Source organism: Melozone crissalis, unplaced genomic scaffold, assembly GCF_028551555.1.
Source record: "Melozone crissalis strain CALT ecotype California unplaced genomic scaffold, PUWL_Pcris_2 ptg000014l_1, whole genome shotgun sequence".
NCBI lineage: Eukaryota > Metazoa > Chordata > Aves > Passeriformes > Passerellidae > Melozone > Melozone crissalis.
Window position 1 is genome coordinate 14,160,051 of NW_026535792.1, and position 27,736 is coordinate 14,187,786.

Genomic DNA, 27,736 nt, shown 5'->3' on the forward strand with positions numbered 1-27,736 from the left:
ATAGTTTTCAAAGCACCTATGGCATGTTTTCTCTCTGGCCTGATCCTTTGATGTGGGAACTACTTTAAAATAAATAGGTCAACCAGAGTGTGGATTTAGACCTCACCTTGCTTTTTACAATAGTGTGCATGGTGCAATCCTTTTATCCTTCACAGCTACCAAATCCTTAGTCCTGCAGTGGTTTTCCTATACAACAGTATGCAATTTTGCATAGATTTTAACTAAAATCAGAGACAATCTGCTATTTCAGAGTGAGCTGGTGCAGTAAGTTCTTCTCAGATTCCACTTACATTTTGTTTACCCAAGGTGGTCATATCAAAGTCCAAGGAATGACACAAGCAGGAAACAAAAGTGAACGCAGACACACCCTCTGTGGACTTTGTTTTTCCAGTAATACTTTCTCTTAGCTGACACGCCTCTGCTGTGCAAGCAGATGGATCTTATTTGCTGTGATATATGAAGTTTCACTGAAGCTGCATGTTAGCTCTTGTTTGAAAATGTAACATGGAAACTTTATAAACAAGAATAATATTTGTCATTGATTTTAATAATGTGTTCTGACAGGATTTGATATATGCTCTGGAAAAACCCATGCTTTCAGTCATACTCTCGGCTCCTCTGCACCACCAGAAACTCCGAGTCACGGCTGTTCGTCACCACCGAACTTTGTCTGGAGGCCGGCGTTTGCTGGCGCGGGAGGCGCGGGCACGGCCCCCGCTCGGTGCCCGCCGCTCGCCCCCCGTGCCGCAGGGAGCGCCGCTGTCTGCGGGCCCTGCCCGTCCCTCCCCGCTTCGCCAGGATCGGGCGCTGCCGTGCAATCGCTGCGAGGAGGGGGCGATGCGAAGGGCTCCCCCCGCCAGGGCGGCAGCGTTCCCATGGTGACGGCGTCCTGGCAACCGCTCCCGCTCCCGCAGCCCGGCCTGCGGCGGCCGCCCCGCTCCCAGCCGCTCCCATCCCATCCCATCCGCTCCGCGCAGCCGGCCGGGAGGACGGGCGGACGGAGCCCCGGCCGCGCACCGGCGGTCACGGCGCTCGGGAACGGCCGCTCCCGCGGCGGCAGCGCGCCCGGAGCGGAGCGGGGCTCGGCCGGCGGCGGGGATGCGCGGGAGCGGCGGGCAGCCCTGCCCTGCCCTGAGCCAGCACCGGTGAGTGAGCGCAGAGGCTGTCCCGGCTCTGTCCCCCCGTGTTGCATGGCCATAGAGTGATGTTTGTCCCGCGGTGTCCTGTCGGCTGTCGTACACCCGTGTCCCCGCAACCTTCGCTGCGCCCACCGGTGACCCCCGCACCGCGGGGCCTGGACCCCCGGCGGGGCCGAACCGCGGGCAGGGCAGGGCAGGGCAGGGCAGATCGCTCCGCCGCGATTCCCCCGCTTACGGCGGTTCGGCACGCGCCGGCACCGGGGCCGATCGCACCTATTTCTCCAGGGGGCTCCCGGCCCGGCTCGGAGCCCCTTGACCCAGCTCGGAGCCCCGGGCTCGGTGCCCGCGCTGCCGGGGGAGCCGCTCCGGCTCCCGTCGCGCACACAGCGCGTGTTCCCGAGTGTCACAGGCGCGCCCAGGGCTCGGCACGGGTCTGGCTCTCTCGGGCTCTGCCCCATCCCTTTGCCGAGCTGCAGCACGGGGACTTTTCCGCTTACTCCGAAGCGTTGCCCCAACGCACTCGAGAGTAACACTGGGAAGCATCTGGCGGCTGCCGGGGTGGTGCCGTCACACGCTCCCTGTGCAGCAACCAAAGGGTTTCTATTTTAAGACGGAAAGAGTGATTAAAGTGTTTGCCGAGGCAGGTATTTCAGTCTGCATTGACTCCCGTGTGACTTGTGTCAAGTCACATAGCCCGCCCCGTGCTTCACTTCCCTACCAGCAACAGAAGGAAATTGTATTTTCAGGGATAATAATGCTTCCCACCTCACAGGCATATTGTGAGAATGAACGTGAAAAACACTCCGAGGTGCGCAGACATTACAGCATTAGTTGTAGATTATCATGGAAGATGGGAAGCTGAACACTACAGGTATGATTATCCTTCAGAGCAGGAGAAATGGAGATCCCACAGAAAATAAACATGCGAGGCAGTCTGAGAAGTGGGGAAGGGATGCCACAGCATAAATAGCAAGGAGTGAACTGCACATTGCTAGAAGTATTTCTTCATCACATCCCATGGATGATTTTTTTCCCCAAGCTTTTACACATCTTATGCCAGTGATTTAAAGAAACACCAAGGAAGCCCTGCACATTTGTATGGAAAACCTGCCTTAAGTATCAAGTGAACTGTTATTTTTGGTAATCAGGCATATCATTTCCAATTAGGAAAAAGCTTGTATCTTTTCCATGTGACAAGTATATTTGGAATATTAAATCAGTCAACCTGAATTTACTGGGTTAATACATCATGACTTAAATTGCTTATAGCAGTATCAAGCAGGAAACAACATTATTTTAAAAAGATAAATTAAGCACCTGTAACCAGTATTTTGGCTGGTATCTTGCTTGACCCCAGTTTACTGCCATTGAAACAGCCACGTGAAATTATACTCCTCTTATAGAACATCTTATGGTTTCTATTTGCTAGTGTAAGTTGGTATTACAGTCATAGAGAAGGAATTTGCCATTAGTTCTAACACCTATTTCTTAATTGCAAATATCTCAAACTTCCTCAAAGTTTTGTACAACTGCCAATCAAAGTCTTAGACCCTTTCTGGCTGTTGGATCAGATCAAGAAATCTGATATCTGATGATGAGATGCTTCACCATGTACTGAGCAAAGAGAAATGAATGACAAGTTCATTTGTGTAACTTCTGTTCCATATCCACACTTACTCCAAATACTTAAATTTAGCTGCATTTCTTATGGTATACTGGCAGAAAGAGTTAAGACTTTGTGCAAACCTATGCTTAGCTTTCTGCTAACATTATTTTCTAATTGATAATAAATGTGTACTGAAGGCTGTGAGACTAAAACACTGTTTGGCTGGTTTTTGTAAGGTGAATTTCACTAAATTTCACTAAGATGCTGATAGATGTATGGACTTTAATATTTGTTTTTTGTTTTTCTAGGTAGGATCCAGTGCTTCGTTGCTGCAGTGCACATAACTTCCAAATTCAGTGGGATAATTCCTCTATTTACAGCTAAATTATGCTTAAAAGCTTGAATGCATCAAGATGGTTAAGGTGTGTTAAGGCCCAGAGGTCTCAGGCCCACTGAGAACTGGGTGCCTGGTGCTGTGACCAGGAGGGACCCTCGCAGAGTGCTGGAATTCCTTAAAAATCCAATAAGTGGGAAATGATGAGTGTGAGGAGCAGACTGCAGAACTGGATATTCAGTGTCTGTGCATGACTTTGAAAGCAGAAGTCACCACAATGACCCCCAGCTCCTGTACTGTCCTTTTTACTCATAGCCATGTAAGAACCTAAACAAGGAGGTAGGTATGGTTATCTCTCTTACATATAGGGAAACCGAGTCATTACTCATGGAAATAACTTGTCCAAAGTCAACAGGATCAGAGATTGAGCAAGGAATTCAATTCAGACCTTCTGAATTCCTGTCTGGTGTCACTGCTGCTCAGCAACTCAGCTTCTCTTAAAACTGTTTTTTTTCTAATTTGTAGTTTCTGAAGCCGTGCTATAAATAGAACACACACGCTGTGACAATATTTGCTCTCTGCTTTCAGGCAGTGCTTTCATAGATTTCTAAAGCACAAACATGCTTTGCATCGTGAGATCTCAGAGGGTAGCCCTATTGCTCCTTCACTATCGATATTCAACTATTGTGTTTCCATCTTTCCCAGATTGCACAGGATTTCATCAGCAATTGTAAGCTCCTTTTCATACACCAACCTTATTTTGCAGTGAGGATTTTAGGTTCCCAAGGAGATCAGGCTCAGGCCATACTACTTCTCTTTATACTTAAAAATGTTTTTTGTTTTATGGAGGGGAGATTAGTTGGATTTGATTGAGGCTAATATATTTTTAATTAATTTCTGTCAGTGGACAAAGTTGCTGAGTCAGGTACTAGTCTCACAGTAAGACACCAAAATATCTTTCTGAAGCTATTTAATAGACTTAGTCTGCTGCAATGTCTGTCACAGTCTGTCTGGCTGTGTCTAAAAATTAAAACCAGAATTTATATTCTTACTACAGAAGAATTTATTTACAACATAAAGTGTGGTAATTTAGATTTGAAGACAAATTAATACAAGACTAAATTTTGATAAACTATGCTGATGTCACACATTTTATTTAGATTTCTGGTTGCCAATGCTTTTATGAGAAAAACATCTTACCCCTAATAATCTGCTGAATTGAATCACTTGTATTTGATTCTCCAGCCAATGTTTACTTAAGTTTTATGATCATCCTGTAGACCTTATTTTATTATTAATTGATTAATGATGTCAGAGATCAGTAGAAAATTTGGGACAAGACTTTGTTAACCTCTGTCCTGCCAAACCACTTATGTGGGTCAACAGCAGATTTCAGTTTCAAGGCTGTCAACCTTTTCTTTTCAAGAGTATAATTTTCACTATAAAAAGCTTTTTAGCTGCTTTTAGTCTTCATTCTTTTGTATTAATTTTTATTTGCATTTATTGCATTAGCAATATTTGGAGGCCAAGATCACCAGTGTCAGCATAATATTACACTTAACTTAAAGGTGCACTGAAAGCAAAAGCTTTAAGTCATTTCAGTACCACATATAAGCTATTCAATAATTCAATTTGTACTTTTTCAACAGACATAAATTATTGACCAGAGAATGGCCCACCGAAGCCCGATCTTCCCAACTCTTGCCCCTTCTGAAAGGTACAGTCTGGAATATAAAACCAAAAATCTTTATGATGCAAAGTATTATGTATCTCTTAATTGCCTGTATAGAGTAATGCTGTGACCTGAGACTTTGGCATTAGTGTGCAATGCAAAGTGAAATACCACAGACATTCAAATCATAGCCCAAATCACAAGGCCTTACTCAGCTTTTACTTAGCCATTTCCCAAAGAAATCCAATAGCTTAAATCTCACTGACCAGAAGTCCAAGAACACTTTAGCCAGTGATGAAATGGAATGGAATGAGTTGTGAAAACACAGAGCCAAAGTGACCTTTGTTGGAATCCTCATACATCTCTATCAATAAGTCCTTTCTTTCAGCCTAGGTGGGGAAAACTCTATGGTTTATTCTTCCAGGGCAAGGCCCTGGGGATTTCCCCGAAGGACTCAAAGGATTCCACAACCATGGTCAAACTGAACTGCTAATTTGGCTCATTAACAGGAAACAACATGAGAATACACAATAAATAAGAGTTCCTAGAAAAAATATCTCCTTTTCTAAAGTGGGATTGAACTTGTATCCTCTACTTATGCTTCTGAAAATGTTGTTATTCTTTACAGAGCACAGTGGCAGGAAAAGGTTGCATGCATTAGTAGATTAATTTTATTACTTTCAGCACCCATGAGCTCCACTGCTTTCCATGGGAGCTATGCAATGCAAAAATTTAGATAATTATTCAAGGTACCCGAATGTAAGCTATTTTGGGGGGAAATTTAACTTCTAAGACTATGAGAAGCTTGTCATAAATTTGGTCTCGCCTCAGTTTCTATGCCCACATAGGCTCCTGTCTAGTTTGCAGGGGAACAAGCTTCTGTATGGTATTACAGGCTAGCTATAGAGACAGAAAAGGGATTGACACAAACTACTCCTTTTTAATTCTGATCTGGTTTAATTTAATTTACAATACCTACCTTCAACTGTTACAGTTTTGATTAAGCCTGAAAACTGTAAAGACAAATAACATTACTTTGGAAACTCAGTAGGAAGGGTTTGAATTTGGATTCTTAATCAAATTATAGTTCTGATTTGTAACTACTTTTGAATATCAAATTATAGTTCTGATTTGTAACTACTTTTATTATGCTAATGTCCTTTCCTTAAGATCCCATGCTTTTGTAAGCTTCCTTAAAGACCATGAGAAAAAGCCTGTACGAGACACACGGTAGTCAACACGGCACCCACTTATTTGTAGCAGTGGGAACTCTCTCTGGGTGTATTTTGGGGCTTCTCCCCAGCATTGCCAGCACTCGGACAGTGTCCCACTGTCTCAGTGCAAAGGCATTGCAGAGTTTTGTGTGAGAAGTTATCAAGATGTGAATATTGTTCCCCCAGACGGGTCCGGAACATCCCTCTGCACAGCCAGGCGCTGACAGCGGTGCCGCTGGCCTCCGCCAGCCTGGTGGATCAGCTGGAGGACAGAATCCTGAGCCATGAGAAAACAACAGCAGCTCTTGTGGAGCACGCTTTCCGCATTAAGGAGGACATTGTTTCCACGCTGCACAGAATGCAGAACAAAGGGGGGGGTGACCGGTTGGCAAGGCAACTCCTGGAAGAGCACATCCGAAACATTACTGCGATAGTGAGGCAGCTCAACCGGGACATCGAGGTATGGCAAGAATGTTGCACAGCGCTAATGCCATCTCAGTTACTTACTGCTTCTCATTTCCTAACCAAGTTTACCACTGGATTAGTAAAGGTCAGACAGGATAAGTAAAGGTCAGACAAGGTCTGAAGATCCTGTACGCTTGTAAATTGTTTTTACAACTTGAAAAAGTGTTTGCAAATTACATAATTCTTTCGGTGGCTATGAAAATAGCACAGGATATTAGCATATAAGCACAGGAGCCTTTGTGGTTCTAATAAGCTTGCTTTCAAAAGCTGCACTGGAAAATCTTGAAAAAATGAATTAATGTGACACTAATACCCAGCTCAACTTCAGTCCAAAGGCTGTGCTGTATAAACAGTAGGAAATGCCTTCACTCTATAATAAACTTTCTTTCCCTTCCGACTCACTGACGACATGAAGTAACCGAACCCAAGTGCTCATTTTTATGACCTAATCCTAGGCAGACACATGACTTCATGTCTGACCTCTGCTGCAGTGAACAACAGGGGTGTGGTGGGGAAAATGAAAGGAGAAAAAAATAATTTAAGTCTCCATTTCACTGTCAAGTTATACTTTATATATATTATGGTAGTTGTGTGCAGATTGGACACTAATAATAAGAAATAATAGAATAACTAAAAGTATCTGGTTTAGTACATTACAAGACAAAGCTTTGAATAAAGTAATAATAAAATGGCATCTGAGGATACTGAATTACTGAAAAATAATGAGTGACATTTAAAGTGTGCATTAAATGTGCCATACTGAGTTTTTATTTGCATATGAATGTTCTGTAGATGCTGCAGGAACAGATACGTGTCAGAGACAATCTCAGCTATGGAACAAATTCTACCCTGAAGAGTCTTGAAATGCGGCAGCTTTCTGGCCTAGGAGATCTTCGGGGAAGAGTTGCAAGGTAAAAGTCCCCATGGAACTGTGTTTTGGGGGCTAGCTAATCTTGTTTTAATCCTGAAGTATTAATGATAATGGGCTGAATTCAACTTTGGCAAAATTCCAAGGATAATTTTGCTATGTGTTTTCAAGAAAATGAATAATAATACTTTGCATTCCAGTATTACATATTAAATTTGACAACATCACCCTTAATTCCTAAAATCCCTGAAATTAGTTCTAAATAAATTATCTCAAATTCCCTGGGAAATTGGATTTGGTTCAGCTTTTTAAAAGTGCTGTGGTTAGACTCGTGTCTTTGAAACACGTTAATTAGCACAATTATAAAGGCAGCACGGAACAATCTGCACTTGTGAAGAACAAAACAGTTGCACATTTTTGCATATATTTTAGAAGTAGAAATCTGCACATTCAGTTAGTTGTTAGCCATATTAAATCCCACATGGGCTACATGACACTTAAGGAACAGAAAACTGTACAGTAACAGAGGTTTTCAGGCTGCCCAAAGCTCCTGGTTACAATTCTGTGGCTGCACAGGCTTCAGTTGTGCCATCAATGACAAATTTACAAACCTCAGCACAACAACATTTGCTTAAGTGCCTGTAAAGTTGAACATGAGAGACAGAGGATGTGTACAGCTGCAGGAAAAGGACATAACCTGGCCTACAGCTGCTTGGGTAATAACTTTGGTGGAGTTATACTTGTCGTGAATTTGACCCGTTGTCTATATTGTGCAGATAATTTTGATTCCTTTTCTGCATGTCACCTGATTTAGTGATAACCTTCAACAACATATAGAAATAATCAGAGAGGGATTTTCATTGAACTAAGGTTTTCTTATTTTCTTATCAGACAATTATTCAATTATCTAAAGCTTCCACTGTAACTTTCATAGCCCATTTTACAGAAAATACTTCAGAGGTTTCAAAAAGAATTAAACAGTAAACTATCCTTTAGCAAACACAAATGAACTAGTTTATTTTTTCAAATCAGGAAATTGATGGAAAAGCCTATAAAGAGATACCCATACACGTACTTATCCTGCTGAGAAATCCCCCAAAATGTACATGCTTAGATCTTCCTGCTTCTTTCTATAAAAATACTTCGAGATCATACTACATCATGAGAGGGGCTCTGTGTGGAGCAGCACTGTTACTGACACCTTGGGGGGCAAAATGTGGTGCCCCTGCCCTCAGTCAGGGAACTCAAGAGAAGAAACTTGTGCTGGTATCAGTGTCACTGCAGGGCCAGGACAGTGACCTCAGTGTGGGAGGGTGGGGATGGGCACAGGCTGTGCCAGGGCTTCTTCCTTTATTTCCTTAGGGCACCACCCTAGTGCTGTGCCCAGGTTGCAATTTATCTGCAAATGGAATGAGATTATACCCATGTGCCTTATGTCAGACTGTGTGACAAATGCAGGTTACTTGTATTCATTCCCATAAGATAATCAGTTTATTGCCTTTAACTGCTACCTTCCATACTGCATTCTATGCTTCTATTCAGCATATTCTCTTAAAAAAAAAAAAATCCCTGAATGAGGAAAAAAATCTTCCCTTTATGAGGAAGCAATTTAAAGCAGTGGTCCATGAGTCCATGAGAGAAAGCTATTTGCCTTTATTTGCAGACATATTCTACTTTGAAATTAGTGTTCCAGTGAATAATGATTATAGCACTAGCTGGAGATTATGCCAAGACGTGGTTTGTTGTGCCTTTGGTACAACACAGAGACTTTCCCTGAGATAAACACTTTCTGATTACTTTAGCCAATGTTCCTTATATGAAATACACTTTACTCTAGTGCTGCTGGTTTCCAGATGAGTTCAGAGTGAAACATTAGAAACACGATCAAGTTACTGTGGGTTACCAACTTCTTGTGCATCAACTTTCAGCCACAGCAAAGGTCCATTGAGAGGCTCAGGCTGCAGTAGCTCTGAGTGCTGTGCTTGCTCCAGGCTGGCAGCATGCAGGACAGTGGGAATCAGTTCAGACAGTAAATCCCAAAGCATGAGCCCTTTGTCATGTAAGAATTTCAGTGTCCACTTTAGGATTCTGGCCAAATTTCAGTTCCAGTAATTTCATGCATACTAAACATCCTATCCAAGTTCCGTTTTGGAGAGAGGGGAGTTTATTTCCTAACACCAACTGTTCTGTAACATGTCAATATATCATCAAACAACTGTCTCATTATTTCTTGAAGGTTGGTGCTGTTAATGATGGGAACAAGGGATCCCTACATGCACATGCACTTCTGGAGCACAGCCCCAAACCACACTCCCCACTGCTCTGCAGGAGTGAGATTCCAACATACCTCACTCACATCACAGAATCAACTAATACTGCTATCAGAAGGTGACAGACCACACATTATAGCTCATGTCTCTGGATCTTTTCTCAATAAGCACAGTTTACTGATGAATTTGTAAAGTGTTTTCACAGCCCTGAATTATTGCTAAAAATCAGCATTATCATTAACTTTAAGAAAAAATATATGACCTCTATAAAATTCAGCGATGCATTAGCAGAAAACTAGATCAATGCCAGTAGATCAAATTCTCCAGCCTCCTGTCTCTTATGTTGTCAATTTTATATTATAGAGATTTACCAATTCTTTTTCTAGTGATAACAGATCATAAAATTCATTAGTGCCTTATCATTTATTTAGAGAATTACTTGTGGATAATGAGCATTTGTCTGGAAAGTTTAAATCCAGCAGCTTGGTTGGAACGATAGCAGTAGCTCTTCATAAAAGCTTCCTGAGAGCTGAAACATCCAGAGAAATGGCAACTATGTGTTCAGATTGGACCTACTTTGCATATATAGATGACTTTTTTATCTACATTATAGAACTGATTCATTTCAGACAACCTGGGCTCATTACACGTAGGCAGATTTTCCTGCTGCACAGATTGAGCCTCATGCATCTGGGCTTCACCACACTGACAATCTCCCCAGGAGCAGTAAATGTGCTGCTCTCTGGCCCTTGCTGAGTGGGAGGTGGCACCACCAGGGCAGTTCTGGGCTCCCTGCTCCAGGCCAGCACAATCCACCAGCTCTGCTGCTCTTGCCCAGTGCCCCACTGAGCATTTCAACTTGCTTTCACTCCCTGTTCTCCAGCTACTTGTTTTTCACTGAAACACTGGCATTTTAATTGAAACATCTCCTGTTATAAAAGACCAGGAACGTTAAAGCTCTCTCCATACCATGACAGCATATGCATATAGCAGCAGCTGCAGGGTACTGGCACAGTTCTCACTTTATCTGTGCCCCAGTGATACTGAATGGAACAACTACTTGCCTTTTGATTTCTTTGATGCTGAACAGTAATATTTTCTTCCAGGTCAAAACCAATCGTGTTTGTGAGTGTGTACAACAGATATAGAAGATAAACCAAAATAATCTGATCTGTGCATACCAGGCAGACATTAAATTCAGCTTGTCAGAATATTAATGTTTCAGTTACCATGGAACTATATGAACCCTTTGACCACATAACTGAATTCCATGAAGAAGAGAGATGCTCTGTGATTAAACCCAAAACACTAATTTACTTTAAAAACATTCACAGGTGCTTGCTGATTAAATTTGCTTCAGTAGTTTCAAGGCTGTTGCCATTTTCTGCCATGCCTCAGAGGAACAAAATGAACCATTTTTTAGAGCCCATGACCTTTTGGTGACTTGATGCAAGTTGGTTCCATTTCTCTGATTCTCTCTGATTGTAACAACATGGAGAGATTTGGCTTCTTTTGTCTTTCTTTAGAAACTGCCTGATTGTGAGCCCGGCAAGCTTTTCACTGCTATGTAAACCCTAGCCAGGCTTCCTGCAGATCTTACTAACAGGTCTCACAATGCTGAACTAATACATTAGAAATTAATTTCCTCAAGTTTTATAATGCCTATGTGCTATTTTACATTACTGATTATTTTAATATTGAAACTGTACCATAATAATAAGCAGATGCTCCTTTTGTCATCTTAGCTGTGACTTTCCCTTCATGTTTAATGATAATGGCAATTCTTGAAACTGAGGTGATGAAAATGCATGTTGAAATGAAAGCTTTCAAACAGAAATGTGACTAAAAAGATGACAAAGTATGTTATTGGTTTAGATAATGACTTAACATGCCTCAGCTTTTTCTATTTTACTGCCTTTTTCTCCCTCAAATTGTAACTGCTGTCTGTTCCTCATCAGTTTCCTATATCAAATTTGGTAACACTGATGATTACATATTTCCCTTAGCAAAAAAAATAATATATATATGAGTCACATTTCACAGAGGTCTTACTCCTGAAATCACAGTACTCTTATTTTTACAGCTCAGTTAAGGCCCTTACTGCATTACTGTAGATGAACTCCACCTGATCAAATTATTTTTAAAATCTGGTAGAAAACACACATGTTCTATGGCATAATTATCCTGAAAATGCTACAGCATCAAGAAGTGTTTCAATGTGACAAAAGGAAACAATAGTTATTATGTTTCAGGACTTCATTTTACAGCCTTTTTTGAGACAAAATTACCATTGCTTTCAATGACAATTTATTTATTCACCTAAATAAAGACTAAGAACCATAAAATTTGCCCCACATTGTTAACTACACATACTAGCTGTGTACTACTATTTCACAAATAAAATGCAAAGCTACAATAATGAAGAAATGGTCCTCAGTTATTTAGGCTAGTAATCATGTAGAGACACACACACTCACTTTATCAGATATCTTCTAGAGCATTACAAAAACACATGGAAATGAAATTCTGCATATTTGCATTTCTGAGATGATTTCCCTGAGTGATAGCACAGCCCACCCACATCATGCCAGTGCCAAGAACAATGGAATTTGTTTATCAGACTATTTGACCTTCATACCTATTTGGGAGCACTTCTCTGAACCCTAGGAGATGTATTACCCTTTTACAGTCCCAAAGACATTGCTTCCCTAGCCAGCCAGGAACTCCACAGAAATGGCCAGTATGAAATGAGTAATTTTAAAAGCCTGGACCTTATCTTCTATTTGGCTGGTGCTTTGTTTTTTTATCTATTCAAACAGGTGTGATGCTGGGTTAGCCAGGCTGTCTGCAGAGCATAAAATTACATATGAAAGACTTCAGAGTCTAAGTAAAGACCAACACACCTCCAAGCTGATCTTAGAATCTAAAATCAAAGAGGCAGAAATACAGGTATGGTATTTAGACCAAGGCAATCCCTGTACAGGTAAGAGTTCTAGTCTAATTCACACAGACTCCATTACTGTTAATTATTATCCTGGGAGCTCACAGATTTCCAAATGGAGAGGTGCATCAGCTCACAGTCCTTATTACATTGAACATTTTACCTAGGTGCATTACTGTACTGCTCCAGCTGGAAAAGGTCCTTCCATTGGTTCCTGCAGCATCTGTGTAAAAGGATTAGTATGTGAAGGCACATGCTGAACAAAACTACAACAATGCAAGCCTCTGTGGCTTTTGCTGTATGTTTTGGCCTTTCCAGGATGATCCTAAATGTATTTGAACACAATTTTTGAAGGTCTGCAAAACACAACTGGCTTTGGGTTCTGTGAATTCATTAATCTGTCTCTCAGGTTTCTCTTCCATTGGGTTTGAGAATGGAAGTGAGCACTAGATACAAGCAGAGACTTGGAGATATGAAGAATCCTTTTCCTTAATGTCACATCTCAAAGCCTTCCCATTTTTCTCAGACAACAAAAGTATTTTACATCTTCCTTTTGCAGTGGGTAAAAAAAAGGCTAAAATGCACTTTGCCTTTCTCAGAAACCTCAGTGCAGTATATTAGCATGCTAGGAGCATGTTGTCATGCATCTTGTAGGGAACCAGAGCACTATACTTTGAGAAAGAGGGATGGTTGTTTTAGAGCAAATATTCTCTTGTAGTTATGACTTCTCTCCAGTTAAACCCAGCACTTCTCTCACTGCAGTGGCCCTTACACACAAAGTGATGGAGCACATCCCTCAGTATTGGTGGAGTGCTTGGACACTTGTTTATTCTGATTATGTGGCAACTTGGAGATGTATGGATCATGCAAATTCAGCTGTCTAAAGGCGGGGGGCAGGCAGAGATTTTCAGGATGAAACTATTCACATTATTTAAGGCAAAAAAATTTACTGCTTTCAAAATGCTGATACTTTCATATTGAGAGACAGTATATTTTCATTATAAAGCAAAATACCCCAAATCAATAATTTTTGAAATGTTAGCAAAAGTGAGCTCTGTTAGATCTCTACTGTTATGAAAATGTCCCAAATGAAACTGCGATGAAATGCTGTTGAAAATTCTGAATCGTGTTTCAGATTTCTCATCTGCTGAGCAGAGTAGAGCAATCGATAATGCAACAAGAAGCAAAGCTGAAGATTGCCTACAAAGAGAGCAACCAACAGCTGCAAGTTCTGGACACAAAGTGAGTGCCTGGGAAGCCTTGCTGCTGCCATGCACCTTGGGAGTAGGGCCTCCATTTTCCCAGTCTGGCCTCAGTTTTGCCAGTCTGACTGGTATAATCTTCAGGCCTATAAAAGCAGGAACCTCTATGAATATGTGTGTTTGCTCCACAGATATTACAAAAGCTGACTGTCAAGAGGTCAAGAGGGACTTGCTTTCACCAAGAATTCTGCCCCTAATGTGGTCAGGCAATTCTGAAAAGTTGATTAAGTTCCTAGTTATCAGGCAGGATTTATAGTAAAGGACACAACTAAGGGTTTTTGTCAGAGTGGCCTGGTGCCTTTCTGTAACAACTGTCTGAAGCACTGAATGCTGGAGGTGGCTGTCCAGAGCAGGGGAAAAAGTTCAACTGAAGCAAGCAGGAAGCAAGTCACAGTACTCACAGAGTGCTGTTGCTTTAAATTGGCTTCAAACATGAATATAACTGAAATACCTAAATGATTAGTGATTAGATACTCTGTACTACCAGACATGACATGGGGTATATTCAATTCAGATGTTAACTCCTTTCCAGGCATTTCACTCAGTAGCTGTCCTGGTATAAACCATCCCCATCCTCATTTCTTACTGCTTATCACCATCCTCATGCAATGCATGTTTCACATATTCACTGGAGGAAAGAAACAGTTTCACTGGCACTATTGGTTGGAGTAAAGTTGAGGTGGGTATAGGCAATGTAAGTGGAGCTACAGGAACCAGCACTATCACCAGAATAAGTGGCTACCAAATCTTTGCTCTGATTTGATACATATGGACATAAAGTTTATAATCTGAATGGATAACTAGATTCTGTTTTCAATGTCACAAAGAATTTTCATCTACTGTGATTCAAATTTTGTAATGTGTTTGATATAAATTTGCTGTGAACTTCTACCTTTATTTTCTAAACCAATGTTACCACATCCAGTTTAAAATTCAAAGGATCACCTTAATCTGGTGAATATTAATATGAAGAATGTATTAAATTGCCATTTTGTGTTTTTATGAACACCTTCACAATTCACTGTCCAATGACCAGTTCTTTGTATCTGCTAATTTCTGTTGTGCTCCTAGATTGAAAGATGCTGTTGAGGAGCTCAGCAATCAGATTTTGTCTGCACGGAGCTGGCTGGAACAGGAACATGGAAGGACTGAAAAAGAGCTTGTGCAAAAAATCGACCAACTCTCACTGACTTTTAAGGAAAGCACTGTAAGTTTCATTCAAGTGTCGTGTAATACTTTTCAGGAAGCATTCAAAAGCATTATTAATAACTAAGATGATATAATTGAGATATTATTTGAGTGAGATTTTCAGATAGCCTCAGAATATGCCAAAGTCTCTTCATCAATATCAAGTGTAATACCTACAGCTTGAGAATCTTTAAATGAATCTGATCACTACTAAATAGATCAGTATTTTAACCTACACTAATCAAGTAATTTGAAATGATTTTATGAAAATTGTAATGCCTTATATTTTGAATTCCAGATAAAAGATGATAAATCAGTATCTATTTCATATTTTAAAAAGGCCACCATTATTCCACATGCACAGTAAATAATTAAAATTCTGTTTCCTGGCTCTAGGAAATGAGTGAGAGAGGTATTGAGATGAAATTCAACCAAATGGCAGAGAAAATTGAGAGAATAGAAGAAATGCAGAAGATAACCATGGAGGCACACGAAGCAAAACAGACTGAAGAAAAGATAAATATTCGCATTGTCAAACTTCAAAATGAGATAAATGAAGATATAAAAGAAATGAAAGCTGAAGTCAATGCTGGTAGGACCATATTTATCCAGTTCTTTTTTCTGAATTGTAGTGACAGTGATCCACTCATACTAATATGCAAAATGTCTTGGATTGTATCAAAGTAGCTTAAATAGTTTTGGGGCAGATGTAACCTGTGACATTAAGAGGGATTTTCACTAAGTGTGAAAAGCAGAGCAATAAGGGGTGACACCCAGCCTAGAAGTGCCCTCCCCAAAGCAGGCACAGCCATAGCTGGGCTGCCATCAGGGCATTTCTGCCTTCAGCACACAGTTACACCCCATGTCCTTCAGAACTTTTGCTGAGTTCCTAGTGCAAAGCAGAGCATCATGGAAGTGCATTGTGCTAGCAGTGATGTGATACTTTCTCCTCATGATGAACTAATGCCATTCTCACCTGCAATAGGGTTTGCAGCTATCTACGAGAGCATTGGGTCTCTACGGCAAGTTCTAGAAGCAAAAATGAAGCTGGACAGAGATGAACTCCAGAAGCAGATCCACCAAATGAAGCAGGAGGTTCCAAGATGGGGAGAAGCTGGACCATGACTGCAAGGTTTTGTCTGAGAGATTAGTGTTTACCTGGCTAACAAGGCAGACTCTAGTGTTGTTCCAGTCTGTAATGCCAATTACCTGCATGTACCAAATGACATGCTGCTGCTGCTGCTGCTGCTGCTGCTGCTGCACAGGTGCTTGCTCACAGCAGTACATACAAGCTGTTCTTGGATATCTGCAATGAGCCTGTGGAGCTGAGGTGCTGTTTTGCCACTGCACTACTCCAGTTGCTGTCAGGAAATTGAGCACTGTGTAAAACTGGAGTAATACACTGGTGAAGCTGGCACCTAGTTTGCTAAAGGCATTCCAGTTTTGCAGGCTTGATCAGGCAGCTAAATGCTTTTATATGCACCTGCACCCCTCCACCTTAAAAAAAAGGCAAGTTGCTATCATTTGCTTCATATGAATTTGGCAAGGTTCTCCACCTTGATACAAATTACTTAGTTAAAATCAATGGACATTTTTACAGTGACTTTCTCTACTACTGACTTCCTGGAAAGACAGAATTGGCACTAAACAGACCAATCTTCAAAGTCAAGACAACATCAGAAAATCTTTGCTTAGGTTTGCAAATATTCTGTGTGTGAAAATTAGGTAGTGTTATATAATGTAGTTGTAGACTTAGATGATTCATAAACAACATAAAAAACAACTTACATGGTCTTAAGTATTGTAACCTTTTAAAATTAATAACCAAGGGGAGTTTACACAAGATAAAAGATGTATATAGGGCATTTTTTACTAGGCATGTGTTCCTATGACTTGCTTCAATATATTGCTAAAAACTTAGAATGGTTTGAAAACTAAAGAGAAGGTGATAATCTAACCTAGTCTGGAGACTCTAATGTAAAATAGTTTATGATCTTCTTAGAGATGCAGTTTATGATCTCATTAGAAATTTTCATTAAAGTAAAAAAATTGATTCATCATATTTAAGTAGACTTTAATAATTTAGCAGACTCAAATTGCTAATTGCATTCACATTATTTCCAGATAATAATTTCCATTCCCAGAAGAGATTACATATGAAAATCAGCACCCATGTGGCATATTATCTAGACAATAAAAAAAATACGTTGTTTTTACTTCTTTATTTATGGCATGATATATTGCACCTCAAGTTTTTAAGCCATGCAGGATTAAACTCTCATGAAAAAATAAAATATTTCATCTAGCATCCTATTAATTTATACTATTAACAGTAATTAATACACAAAAATGATTTTAATTGTCAGACTTTACAGTATTGTTAATCTAAATAAATTAATAGGATGTCTCTACACTGCCCCTAATTGACCTTTCATTCAGCTAGTATTGGAAAAATATATTTTTAGTTGGAAAATCAGTGGCAAATATCACTTCCATAAAAGCCATTTTGGTCCACAGAGTCACCATATATAAAACAAAGAATTTAAAAAACTACTTCAAGAACTTACAGTCATTAACTTCAGTAAGTCAGTGCAGAGTGTAAAAATCATGTGTATGCATACATCTTTACAGGATTAACACCTAAGTTTATATTCACTTCCTCTATAGCTGAAAGTCACTGATGTCTCAAAGACACATGAAGCTTTTGCAGCTCTGGCTCCCAATGCTCTCTGATACAAACCAGGAATACCAGAGGCAGTTTTGCTATCATCCATGTCCTGTGAAATATATTTACAATGGCAGCTAAGGGGAAAGCCCGGTTCCCTAAAGAGAGACAATTAAATGCTTGTAGATATTTCTCAGGAATTGTCTTCAAAATTCAATCTTACTTCCTGTATGTATTCCTATCTATTCTTAAATATTTAGCTATGTGCAGTAGAAAAACTATCACTGGTGTTTTATTAAAAAAAAAAGAAAAAAACCCCCAAAAAAACAAAAACAAAGAGAAATGAAAAGATTGAAAGAAACAGACCAAAACCAGAATATTTTTTTAATTCTGTAATTGGAAGTCTGTACCCGAGAAAATCTGATGTGATATGAAGAGCATACAAGGAATCAGAAACATTTAAATAGGACTTACTTAAATTGTTTCTCTTGTAAAAATCTTGCGTGATTGATCCAGATATAAAACAACACAGGAAATCCTATCCAATTTTACTTTTTTCTGCCTTAAAAATGGTTTTTTTCACAAATCTCAGCTAAATCAATAAGTAAAAGCCTAAATAAAATAATACTCAAGCTTCTACCAAGCAGTGTCTTCAAACTCTGAAGTGCCAAGTGGAGGGAGGCCCAGGTCAACCTTGTCATGTTGGCACTGTCTGCCAGGGGGTGCTCACATGTGATAAGCCAGTCCTTCAGGGGAGAATTCAGAGTGCTTCTGAGCATTGGAGTATCCTCTCATCACCAGAACCTGTCAGAGCAAACTCCTCTCCAGACACAGGCTCCCCTCAGGGCACAGCTGTGCAGCCACAGGGCAGTGCTGCACATACTGAGCTGTGGGAGCCTGGTTTTGCCAAATGGAAACCAGTTCTGAAAACTGATCCCCAGGGATCTTGGAAAGCCAAATAGAAGGAAAGAGCAGTGCTTGGAAGCACAGGTGCCCCTTTTTTTCCCTCCCATGGTTATGTCCAGTGGGATTCCTGTGTTCCAGTCCTTCACCAAGGTCCACTTGTGATGGTGGAAATAATGTCCTTTCTTTGTTCAGCACAAGTGCTCATGCTCTGACTCTGAGTTTGTGCACCAAGTGCAAGCCTGCCAAGCCCACAAAAGGAACAAGGTAGTGAGGTAGTGTTTGTGTGGATGGCACCTGAGCAACAGAACTTGGGAAAGTGTAATAGATGTGCACAAAATACTATTTAAATCACAAAGTTCAATGACACAAACTCACTGAAAGAAGGATTGGGAGGAGCCTTAGGAAGTAATCTGCTCCACCTCTTCACTTTGAAATAGATCCCACTCTACCTAAAATATTTGCCATAGACACTTCTGTAACTTGCTTATTAGAGCTTGCTTATTAGAGTCTTTTAAGAATAAGACATTGATTAGTGCAGTCTATTCCATTGCTTAAAGAAGATTGCTTTGCCACCCAAACATCTAAACTTGGACAAGACATAATAGCCTTAAATTTCAAGCACAGAGGACACAAAACCTAATTTATTACATCCTTTCTTGCATGTTCATTAGTTTTTAAAAGTAATCTGTCTATAATACATTATTCAAATGAAGCTTCCCAGGGATATTTGCCCAATAGTTTTTTTCCTCCTTCCTACATCCATATAAAACCAACCAAACCAGCAACATCTAACCCAAAGAAACCACCACCACCAAACCCCCAAAATAGCCAAAAGCAGACCCCTTGCTCTCATGTAGTTTTAAATCTCTTTTGTCAGCTATTTCACATGCATGAGGCTTAAACCACTTGCAGTGTGCAGCCCATACTATTCACTCAGCCATGAAGCACTTACTGAGTGTCATAAGTTCAGCTCATTGGAAAATCTTCAACTGGGGTACATGGCTCTTACATTAGCGTGTGATAACACAGTAGACCCATGGTACTGTGCAGTGAGGCCTTGGCTGGAATCAGGATGATGTCAGTAATTACAGAGCAATTGTGCTGTTTATACTCATTAAACAAACCAAAGGAATGGTGCAAGGAAGAAGTTCAAAGGATGGCCCTGAGTTCCACCTGCAGTTGTTTATGTAGTAAATTTTGTGTTGTGGATACCTTTATATTGTGATATCTTTGTCATTGCAATCTGATGTGGTTCAATAGACTGTTGCCATGTTAGAGAAAAGTGGTATGAATGATAATGAAGAACAGTATATTCCTGTAACATCAATTTAAACTGAAATACAAAATTTTCTTTTCTCAATTTCTGTTCTGTGTTCCACCTCCACGAGCATCTGGCCATTTGGGGCAGAGTGTTCTCTGTATCTAAGAATTAAAGTGCTCATTAGACATGTCTTCCAATAATGGAAACGTCTAATAAGAGACAGGTGACAAACTGATTAAGCCCTCCTATGTGTAGGGGAGAAATTCCTCCTGTCACACCCCCTGCCGGGTAAGAAATTCGGAGGCAAATTTGAAAGAAACCCAGGAAATTGGTCACACGGCCTCTACTCAATTTGCCACAGGGTGTCACTGTTACTCTTGGCAAGGGAAGGACGGGGCTCAGTGCACCTGTGTGATCCATAGACGCTGCAATCCCACTGGCACGGGGCTGGAAGTATTACCGTGTACTTTGACAAAAGGAAAAAAAAAAAAAAAGAATAGTCTAAAGACGCCACTCTGTAAAATCACAATAAAGGCAGATGATAATTAAATAAAATATTCTGAGAGTGATTGTGATGCTCCTTTAGACAAGAACGAGGAGTGGGGACCAAATCTCTCTGCTGCCTGTTCTGTCAGCAGAACTCTGGTCAACACAAATCATAAAAAAAAAGCCCAAACAAACTCCCAAACCCTGAAAAAAAAAGCGGATATAGTTCTAAAGCACTAGATCTTAAATCACGTACAGCTCAAAGAGCAACGTGCCTTTCACACTGCTGCAGGTGTGCAGAAGAGGCTCCTCCAGCACTGCCTCCTGCTCTGACACTGCCTTGGGCTGAAAGAGTGCAGGACAACATCAACACTTACTACCAGCTGTAGCTCTGAGCACAAAGAGCAGCTCTCAATCCATGCAAGGGTTATCTCAACAAATAATGCAGTGGAATAGCCTCAAACATTGCAAAATACGTGAGAGAGCTGTGACTTTTCTGATACAGAGCAGTGAAAAAAATGCTTTGAGCTCAATGATGGTCAGAGAGCCAGAATCAAGTTCAAGAAGAAAACTGATTCGAAATTGTCATAATACAAAAAAACTGAACTGTAAGAGAGGGTGAGTAGGACTTGCTGGTGAGAGAGGAGAAAGGAGATTTGCTTCTAGTAGGAAATAATTACAATAAAACACATCATGAACTGCTGTACATACTCCAAAGAGTTACTCTCATTAAACCTGACCTCAGCTTCTGCTAAGGTTTATGTTCTAACACCAGTGCAGTAAACAGGCTTCCATTCCAAGTGAGTGAAGTTGAAGCAGACTGTCAATGAGGACATATCTCAGTGCCTGTGCTGCCTCATTGTTGTGCTGCCACCTCCTGATGGTATCAGGACAGCAAGGCAGGCACCCATCCTGCCAGGGGCCTTTGTGATCTTGCCATCTCTGCCAAGAATAACTCAGAGGTTCAATAATTGCATATTAGACTATATATACAGCTGCATAAGTAACACTGAATTTCCATGTTGTCCATACTCTCTCATTCCTCACTAGCTTTGAGAATTGTAATTTCAGTACATTCCAAGTATCTTGTCTGGTATAAATCATTCAATTCAAGAAAAGTATAATGATTCACAGCAGAGCTTTTAAAATGCAAATAACTGGAAACAACAAAAGTTAAAACATACTTTATGCCACTGCCATGCTTTGAAAAAATAAATGCCAGGCAGTTTACTACTATAAATAATAAACCTTGTTCACTTTACAAAGATCTTACGGGGATTGATCACTTTGTATCTTACACAAGCTTGAATATGTGAAGTGCTGTGACCCAGTTCCACATATGCTTTCCTCTCTGAGATTAATCTTCCTAAAATGAATGTGGCAGCTCCCAGTGTAAACTGCTTGCTTACCATGTTGCATGTATAATGTCTTATGTTTTGACTGCTGGTCTCCAGTATGGTCTCCTGGTATCTTAGAATCATAAAATCATTTATTTTGGAAAAGATCTTTCATTAATTACAAAATCTTAACATTTTGAGTTTCTAGTTATTGTGGACTAACAAGACAAAAAATTAATATAATTTAATCATATTATCAGTGTTTATTTTAGAAATATATCTCCATTTTCCAGAGGGAGGGGAGATAAAGAAAATCTAATACTGATATAATGAGATAGAGTACAGTGGTGGGATACTGAATCTTCTGATAAATTTTGGGCTAGTTTGGGCCCATTATCTATAGCCCTGTGCCCTTTATTTCAGTAAACTACCTAGAGGTAAATTAATTATTTACATTTATCAGGTTGCCCAGACTGCAATAACACCACATCATGTTAAATTAACAAAAAAATAAAGAGTAAAAAAGCAACAAAGGAATTGAGTATTATTCTGACCCTGAGGCCCCACTGCCACCTGATGTCACTATTCTTGTCAGGCAAAGGCAGGCAGGCAAGCTGCATGTCTGCAAGAACTGACAGCTCTGGAAAGGATTTCAGCAGGTAGGAAGCCCCAGGGAAAGTCATACAAATTATTTCACTAAGTCAAAAGACCATGCCTTATGGACAGCACTTGCTAAGACAAATCCATTAAGCAGGGCAAACACAGAGATTCAGTTAAGGGTGAGTCTCCTTGAGGTCCTCTGGGGATAGGCTGGCACTGCCTGACACAAGTGGGCAGGAACTCCACATGGCAAACACCACAGCAGGGCAAAAAGCTCTCCTCCCCTTGCATTACTGCAGCTTGGTTACCAGTAAAGCACAAACTCCACAAATAAGACATCTGTCTGACACACAAGAGCAAAGCCCAGGCAAAGACCTGAAAACTTCATACATTTAATGTTGGCTGTGAAGCTCCTCCTGCCTATCACAGGCTCCAGAGAGTCTTCACCGAGCTACAGGGGAGCAATTGAGCATCTGAGGCAAGATTTAAGCACCAGGGACAGGAGTGGAGTCACCTGCACACTGAGATAATGGTCTGTGTTTGCATCTGGAAAGCTCAAGGGAATATTATGGCATTAGGAGCAGAACAGCAAGATTTTCAGTGAGAGGATATTGTAATTGCCATTCAGAGGTAGAAGAATAAATGAGTAAAGTGCCCAGCAATGCTCACTTGAGAGCCTTTTGCTTCAGGAGCAGGCAGCAGCACAAGGGAGGCCTGGAGGAACATTGGCAGAGGGTCTGGCTCTCTGGCCATGTGGTATGACTGTGACTAATTGCAAATAATTAACAACTTCAACTCATGTATAATCTGGCTCACAGAAGCATATAGTGGTTAACACTGAAATGTCTACACATACTTACATGTGGCATCTAAAATACATCTTATATTTTGCATCTAAACAAATTTTCCACTTTGTGCATGATGAACCTGGTTTCCATGAGCACAGAACATATTTTTAATGCTTGGCTTACCTGGTCTATCATATAGCTTTCTGTAACTCTGGTGTTAATTATATTACTGGCCAGCAACCCCTAGTCCCAGAACATGTTTTATTCCCCTAAGGTTTCTTGTAACAATCAGTCAAATCCCTATCTCTGCACAAGGTTAAAAAAAATAAAAAGGCATGAAAGATATTAATGGCCCAGTTTGGTACTGATAAGAAAATACTACAAAACAGTGTTCCAGACTAATTTTTTCCTTTACTCAAGGCAATTTAATTTATATATTAATGGAGTCTGGTTAGCCAGTATCTTTAATTCCCCCACTGTGGAATCGGATGGTTTCAAATTCCCAGAAGCTGAAGAGCTCTGTAAACATGCTCCTGCTGCACTCTAGTTATGTGTAAGCAAACCAACACAATTTTGCTGATAAACAATTGTCATGATAAAAAATGGTGAAACAGTTATCAATTTTATAATATCCCTGTTGGATAGCGATTATAACAATTCAGGTTAGAGGAATGGCACACCATTAATTTTAGTCATGTCTCAAACTACACAGCGGAGTTCAATGTAACAGTCACTGCCAGCTCCTGCATACCAGCATTAACCATCCTCAAATACCAAACTTTCAATTAAACCATGGCAGTAAGTAAATGCTATTTATACAAAGCTTGCAGCTTGACTGTTTTACAAATGAGTATGTGGGAAGCAATGTGAAATATCAACTGATAGTTAATATTTAAATCACTGCTCATTTACACTTAAGGCAAGTTTCATTGCTATTTGCAGAGAATTTCAAAGTTTGGAATTCTGTGATTCATTTCAAGAACTTTTATAAATAACGCCCTATTATAACGGAAAAAAATAAAACCAACTTATGATGGATAAAACTTTCTCCCAGGAGAAAAGAATGTTTTTTAAAGACAGCAATCATTTTTTTATTAATGGAAAGAACAGATTTTTTGGTCTGTCTTAAAAAAACATTTAGGAAGGGGAATGCTTCTGAAACAGATGCTTAACCTTAAAGAATCCATCCATTGATTGTACATAGGATAATCTGCAGTTAGAAGAAATAATGCCTTTGCAATGTCATCATTCACCCAGAGGGTGGTTGGGCACTGGAAGAGGCTCCCCAGGGCAGTGCTCACAGCACCAAGGCTGCCATAGTTCCAGAGGCATTTGGCCAATGCTCTCAGACCCATAGGGACTCCTGGAGCAGTTCTGTGCAGGCCCAGGAGCTGGACTTGATGATCCTTGTGGGGCCCTCCAGTTCAGGATATTCCATGATCATATACTTTAACTAGTGGTAGTTTATGCCATACACATAAATATGCCTTGTTATTAAGATTCAGTTCCACCAGTAATACAAGCATCAACTGAAACAATCAAACTTGCTTTTCATAGTGAATTTTGAACCCATTTCTATTAGGCACAGACAGACAAACAGGGATGCCTTTAGCACAAATGGAGAGAGAGGAGCACACTGAAGTCCTGCAAATATTCCCACTATTTAGTCACCAGTCTGCCTTGGACAGCTCTCCACCCATGTATTGCTCTTCTCAGAGCCTACTCCAAGTTTCCAACATGTACCTACCAGGCACCTTAATGAAACTGGGGAGCTCACAGGTTAGAGCAACAGCTTGGAATGAATCTGGGTTCCTTTTGTTAGCTCCGGACCATTAAGGTAATGAAGAGGAGATTGAGAAGCAGAACTCTGCTAAATATTTTACCAAACTTCATTTCATTTCAATCCTATTTTGCTTGAATTTAATGGAATTTTCCTAAAGAAAGACTCTCTAGAATCATGTGGTTCTAGCAAGATGTTCAAAGAGAAAAATTCAAATCCTACCTTGCTGTCATCTTCTTCCAACTTGCTCTGTGTCTCAGCCCCATCTTTGATAAGGAGATTCTAAATTTCTTCATGAGTCTTTTCTGCAGGGTGTATGCAGTCCCTGTGGAAGAAATTGGATGCATTGAAAATATCTCAATAATTCTCATTGGTTTATGAATTACAGGAGAACATTTCCTAAATTATTAAGCTGAATATGTACTAACACCAACCAGAAAATTCTTTATGAATTCCCAGATGTGATTAAAACAAAAAAGAGCAAAGAATCCCCAAATCAGCAGTTCTGTAATTGCTTACTGTCCTAACAAAACAAACCACTAAGGTTTAATCCAAAATTCAGTTATTAACTCCTTTCACTAAAGATAAACCATATTAGCTAAGCAGATAACCAGTTCAACTCAAAAAGGGGAAAGAAGTTCAATATATATATTCAATGCTGTAATAAAGCCAGTGCTCTCAAGATAGCACTATCTCTTCTGTTCCTGTCCTTAATCCTAAAACCCAGTCAGGTCCCTCAGGTGGGAAACCTATCAGCATTCCTGCCCTTTATCACCTGGGCACTTCCACATTCACAGAACAACTCTATTTTCTCCTCCTCCTAAAGGAATCCTGTCACTTCCTCTTCAAAACTAGGAAAATGCTACAATGAAAATGGAATTTGGGGCTGAACCTAGCAATACAACGCACAACCACACAAATTGTACACCAGATAAACAGGCAGGAGGAACCCTAGAGCAGCTCAGCATGAGTCTGAGGCACAGGAGGGTTTGCTGGGCTGGTCAGGAGAGAGCAGCAGCAGTGGGGTGAGCAGTGAGCAGCAGCATGAGCAACTGCCAGGCTGCAGTGCAGTGATGTAGGAGCAGCACCATGTCCCTGCCAGGCTGCAGTGCAGGTGAGCAGTGAGCAGCAGCATGTCCCTGCCAGGCTGCAGTGCAGTGAGGTGAGCAGTGAGCAGCAGCATGTCCCTGCTGGGCTGTAGGGCAGGGAGGTGAGCAGTGAGCAGCAGCATGTCCCTGCTGGGCTGTAGGGCAGGGAGGTGAGCAGTGAGCAGCAGCATGAGCAACTGCCACGCTGCAGTGCAGTGATGCAGGAGCAGCAGCATGTCCCTGCCAGGCTGTAGGGCACTGAGGTGAGCAGTGAGCAGCCGCATGTCCCTGCAGTGCAGTGAGGTGAGCAGTGAGCAGCAGCATGTCCCTGCCAGGCTGTAGGGCAGGGCAGTGATGCAGGATCAGCAGCATGTCCCTGCCAGGCTGCAGTGCAGGTGAGCAGTGAGCAGCAGCATGTCCCTGGGCAGTGAGGCAGGGTCACACTGACAGGGCAGGGGCCAGGTCTCTGCCACAGAGAGCCCCAAGCAGGCTGCAGCACCTGGGCCTGGCTTCCACACAACCTGCTCAGCTGGGCTCCCTCTGCCAGGGAGAGCTGGGGAAACTGTCCCTGTGACACATCCAGCTGGGCATCTCTGCACTTGGACATTCACAACTTGAAAATCAACAGTTTCAATGTGTCTGTTACCCAATATTTGAACTTTAGCAATTAAAATTAATAGCAGTGGTAGGGTAAAGTTTTCAAATACAGTTTGGCAATTTATTATTTATTTTATTGCAAAGATTAAAATGCAGTGACCTGCTTAGAAAACTCACTTTTGGGCATTCAAATTTATTGGGTCCCTCTAAGACTGAGGTTCCCAGGAAATCAGAATTTCTTCAGAAGGTACAACATAGGCTCTAAATCACTGCAGGGCTTTTAAAAAATGTACTATTACTAACATTTTCTTATGATCATCATCATGAAAACATTGACATTTTTGCATTATAAAAATCAGTACCACAGACAATCCATCAACAAACAGATAAATTAAATTATTACTCAAAATATTTGAGTCATCTCAGCTACTTAGAGGCTATCCTTGCAGGCTGGCATTAGCAATGTCAGTGTTGCCTCTGACCTGCCACATTGCATTATCTTCACAATTAACTGGGAATCCAGAAGAACAATTTGACCATGATAAAAAGATAGCCTTGAATTACAGCCATTAAAGAGACCCATGGAATTTTTATTTAGGCACCCCAAAAGATTTAATAGGAGTAATAGCTTCAATTAAAAATTAAGGTTTACTTATGCAAAGTAGTGAAAGCAGAAACACAAGTTTTAGGTAAGTAGATGCTCTCAAAACCAGACAAATCTCTGAAAGTTTGGTTTCATTAAAAGGCATCTGGGTATCCAAACATCTCTGACTAAAAATGAACTTGAAATGAGAAAATAGAAAGCTGCTGTAAGCTTCTTTTTTTATTTGTCTGGCTCAGGTAACCGTGATAATTTTTCTCATGCTCTCATAGCATAGCAAACAGATCAAACTCTAGACCAACAGAGTTATAAAATTAAGGATTTCACTTCTTATATCTGCCCTAGCAAGATGTGCGGAAAAAGATACTTCTAGAGCTGTGTGAGGCAAAATTCTGTCTGAACATAAGAAGACATTCCAAATATGTTGGTCTAATTGGCAGACAAATTTAAAGTCAGATTTTAATTTTTTTTTTTTCATATTTTTAAACTTCTAATTAATCATTAAAATAATCAGTAGTCTAAAATTTCTCCTGCAAAACAAATGCTTAAGCAAATTCCTGAAAGCTTATCCAAGCTTGAAAAATCCTCCTACCTAATTAAAAGCATTGAAAAAACCAGACAGTTGCTTCCTCCCTCTCTGTCCCAATTCTCCCGTTTTTCATCCTGTC

General features: G+C 40.6%; 1 protein-coding gene across 1 annotated transcript; it reads left to right on the forward strand.

Moving 5' to 3' along the window:
• The first annotated feature begins 1,076 nt into the window (after positions 1-1,076).
• Positions 1,077-18,596, forward strand: FAM81A (family with sequence similarity 81 member A). The gene is made up of 10 exons (XM_054272950.1): positions 1,077-1,145; positions 3,054-3,418; positions 4,729-4,796; positions 6,152-6,425; positions 7,223-7,341; positions 12,388-12,517; positions 13,645-13,751; positions 14,843-14,978; positions 15,356-15,551; positions 15,945-18,596. Exons 3-10 carry the CDS (start codon positions 4,750-4,752, stop codon positions 16,082-16,084), a joined length of 1,149 nt encoding a protein of 382 aa, XP_054128925.1. The 5' UTR covers positions 1,077-1,145; positions 3,054-3,418; positions 4,729-4,749; the 3' UTR covers positions 16,085-18,596.
• The last annotated feature ends 9,140 nt before the right edge of the window (positions 18,597-27,736 follow it).

What these genes read in the sequence shown, in the direction of transcription:
- FAM81A (XM_054272950.1), top strand. Translation starts at nt 4,750, where the DNA reads ATGGCCCACCGAAGCCCGATCTTCCCAACTCTTGCCCCTTCTGAAAG. An exon ending in CTGCAAGTTCTGGACACAAA is followed by an intron (nt 13,752 to 14,842) that starts GTGAGTGCCTGG and finishes TTGTGCTCCTAG; the next exon opens with ATTGAAAGATGCTGTTGAGG. An exon ending in GAAAGCTGAAGTCAATGCTG is followed by an intron (nt 15,552 to 15,944) that starts GTAGGACCATAT and finishes CACCTGCAATAG; the next exon opens with GGTTTGCAGCTATCTACGAG.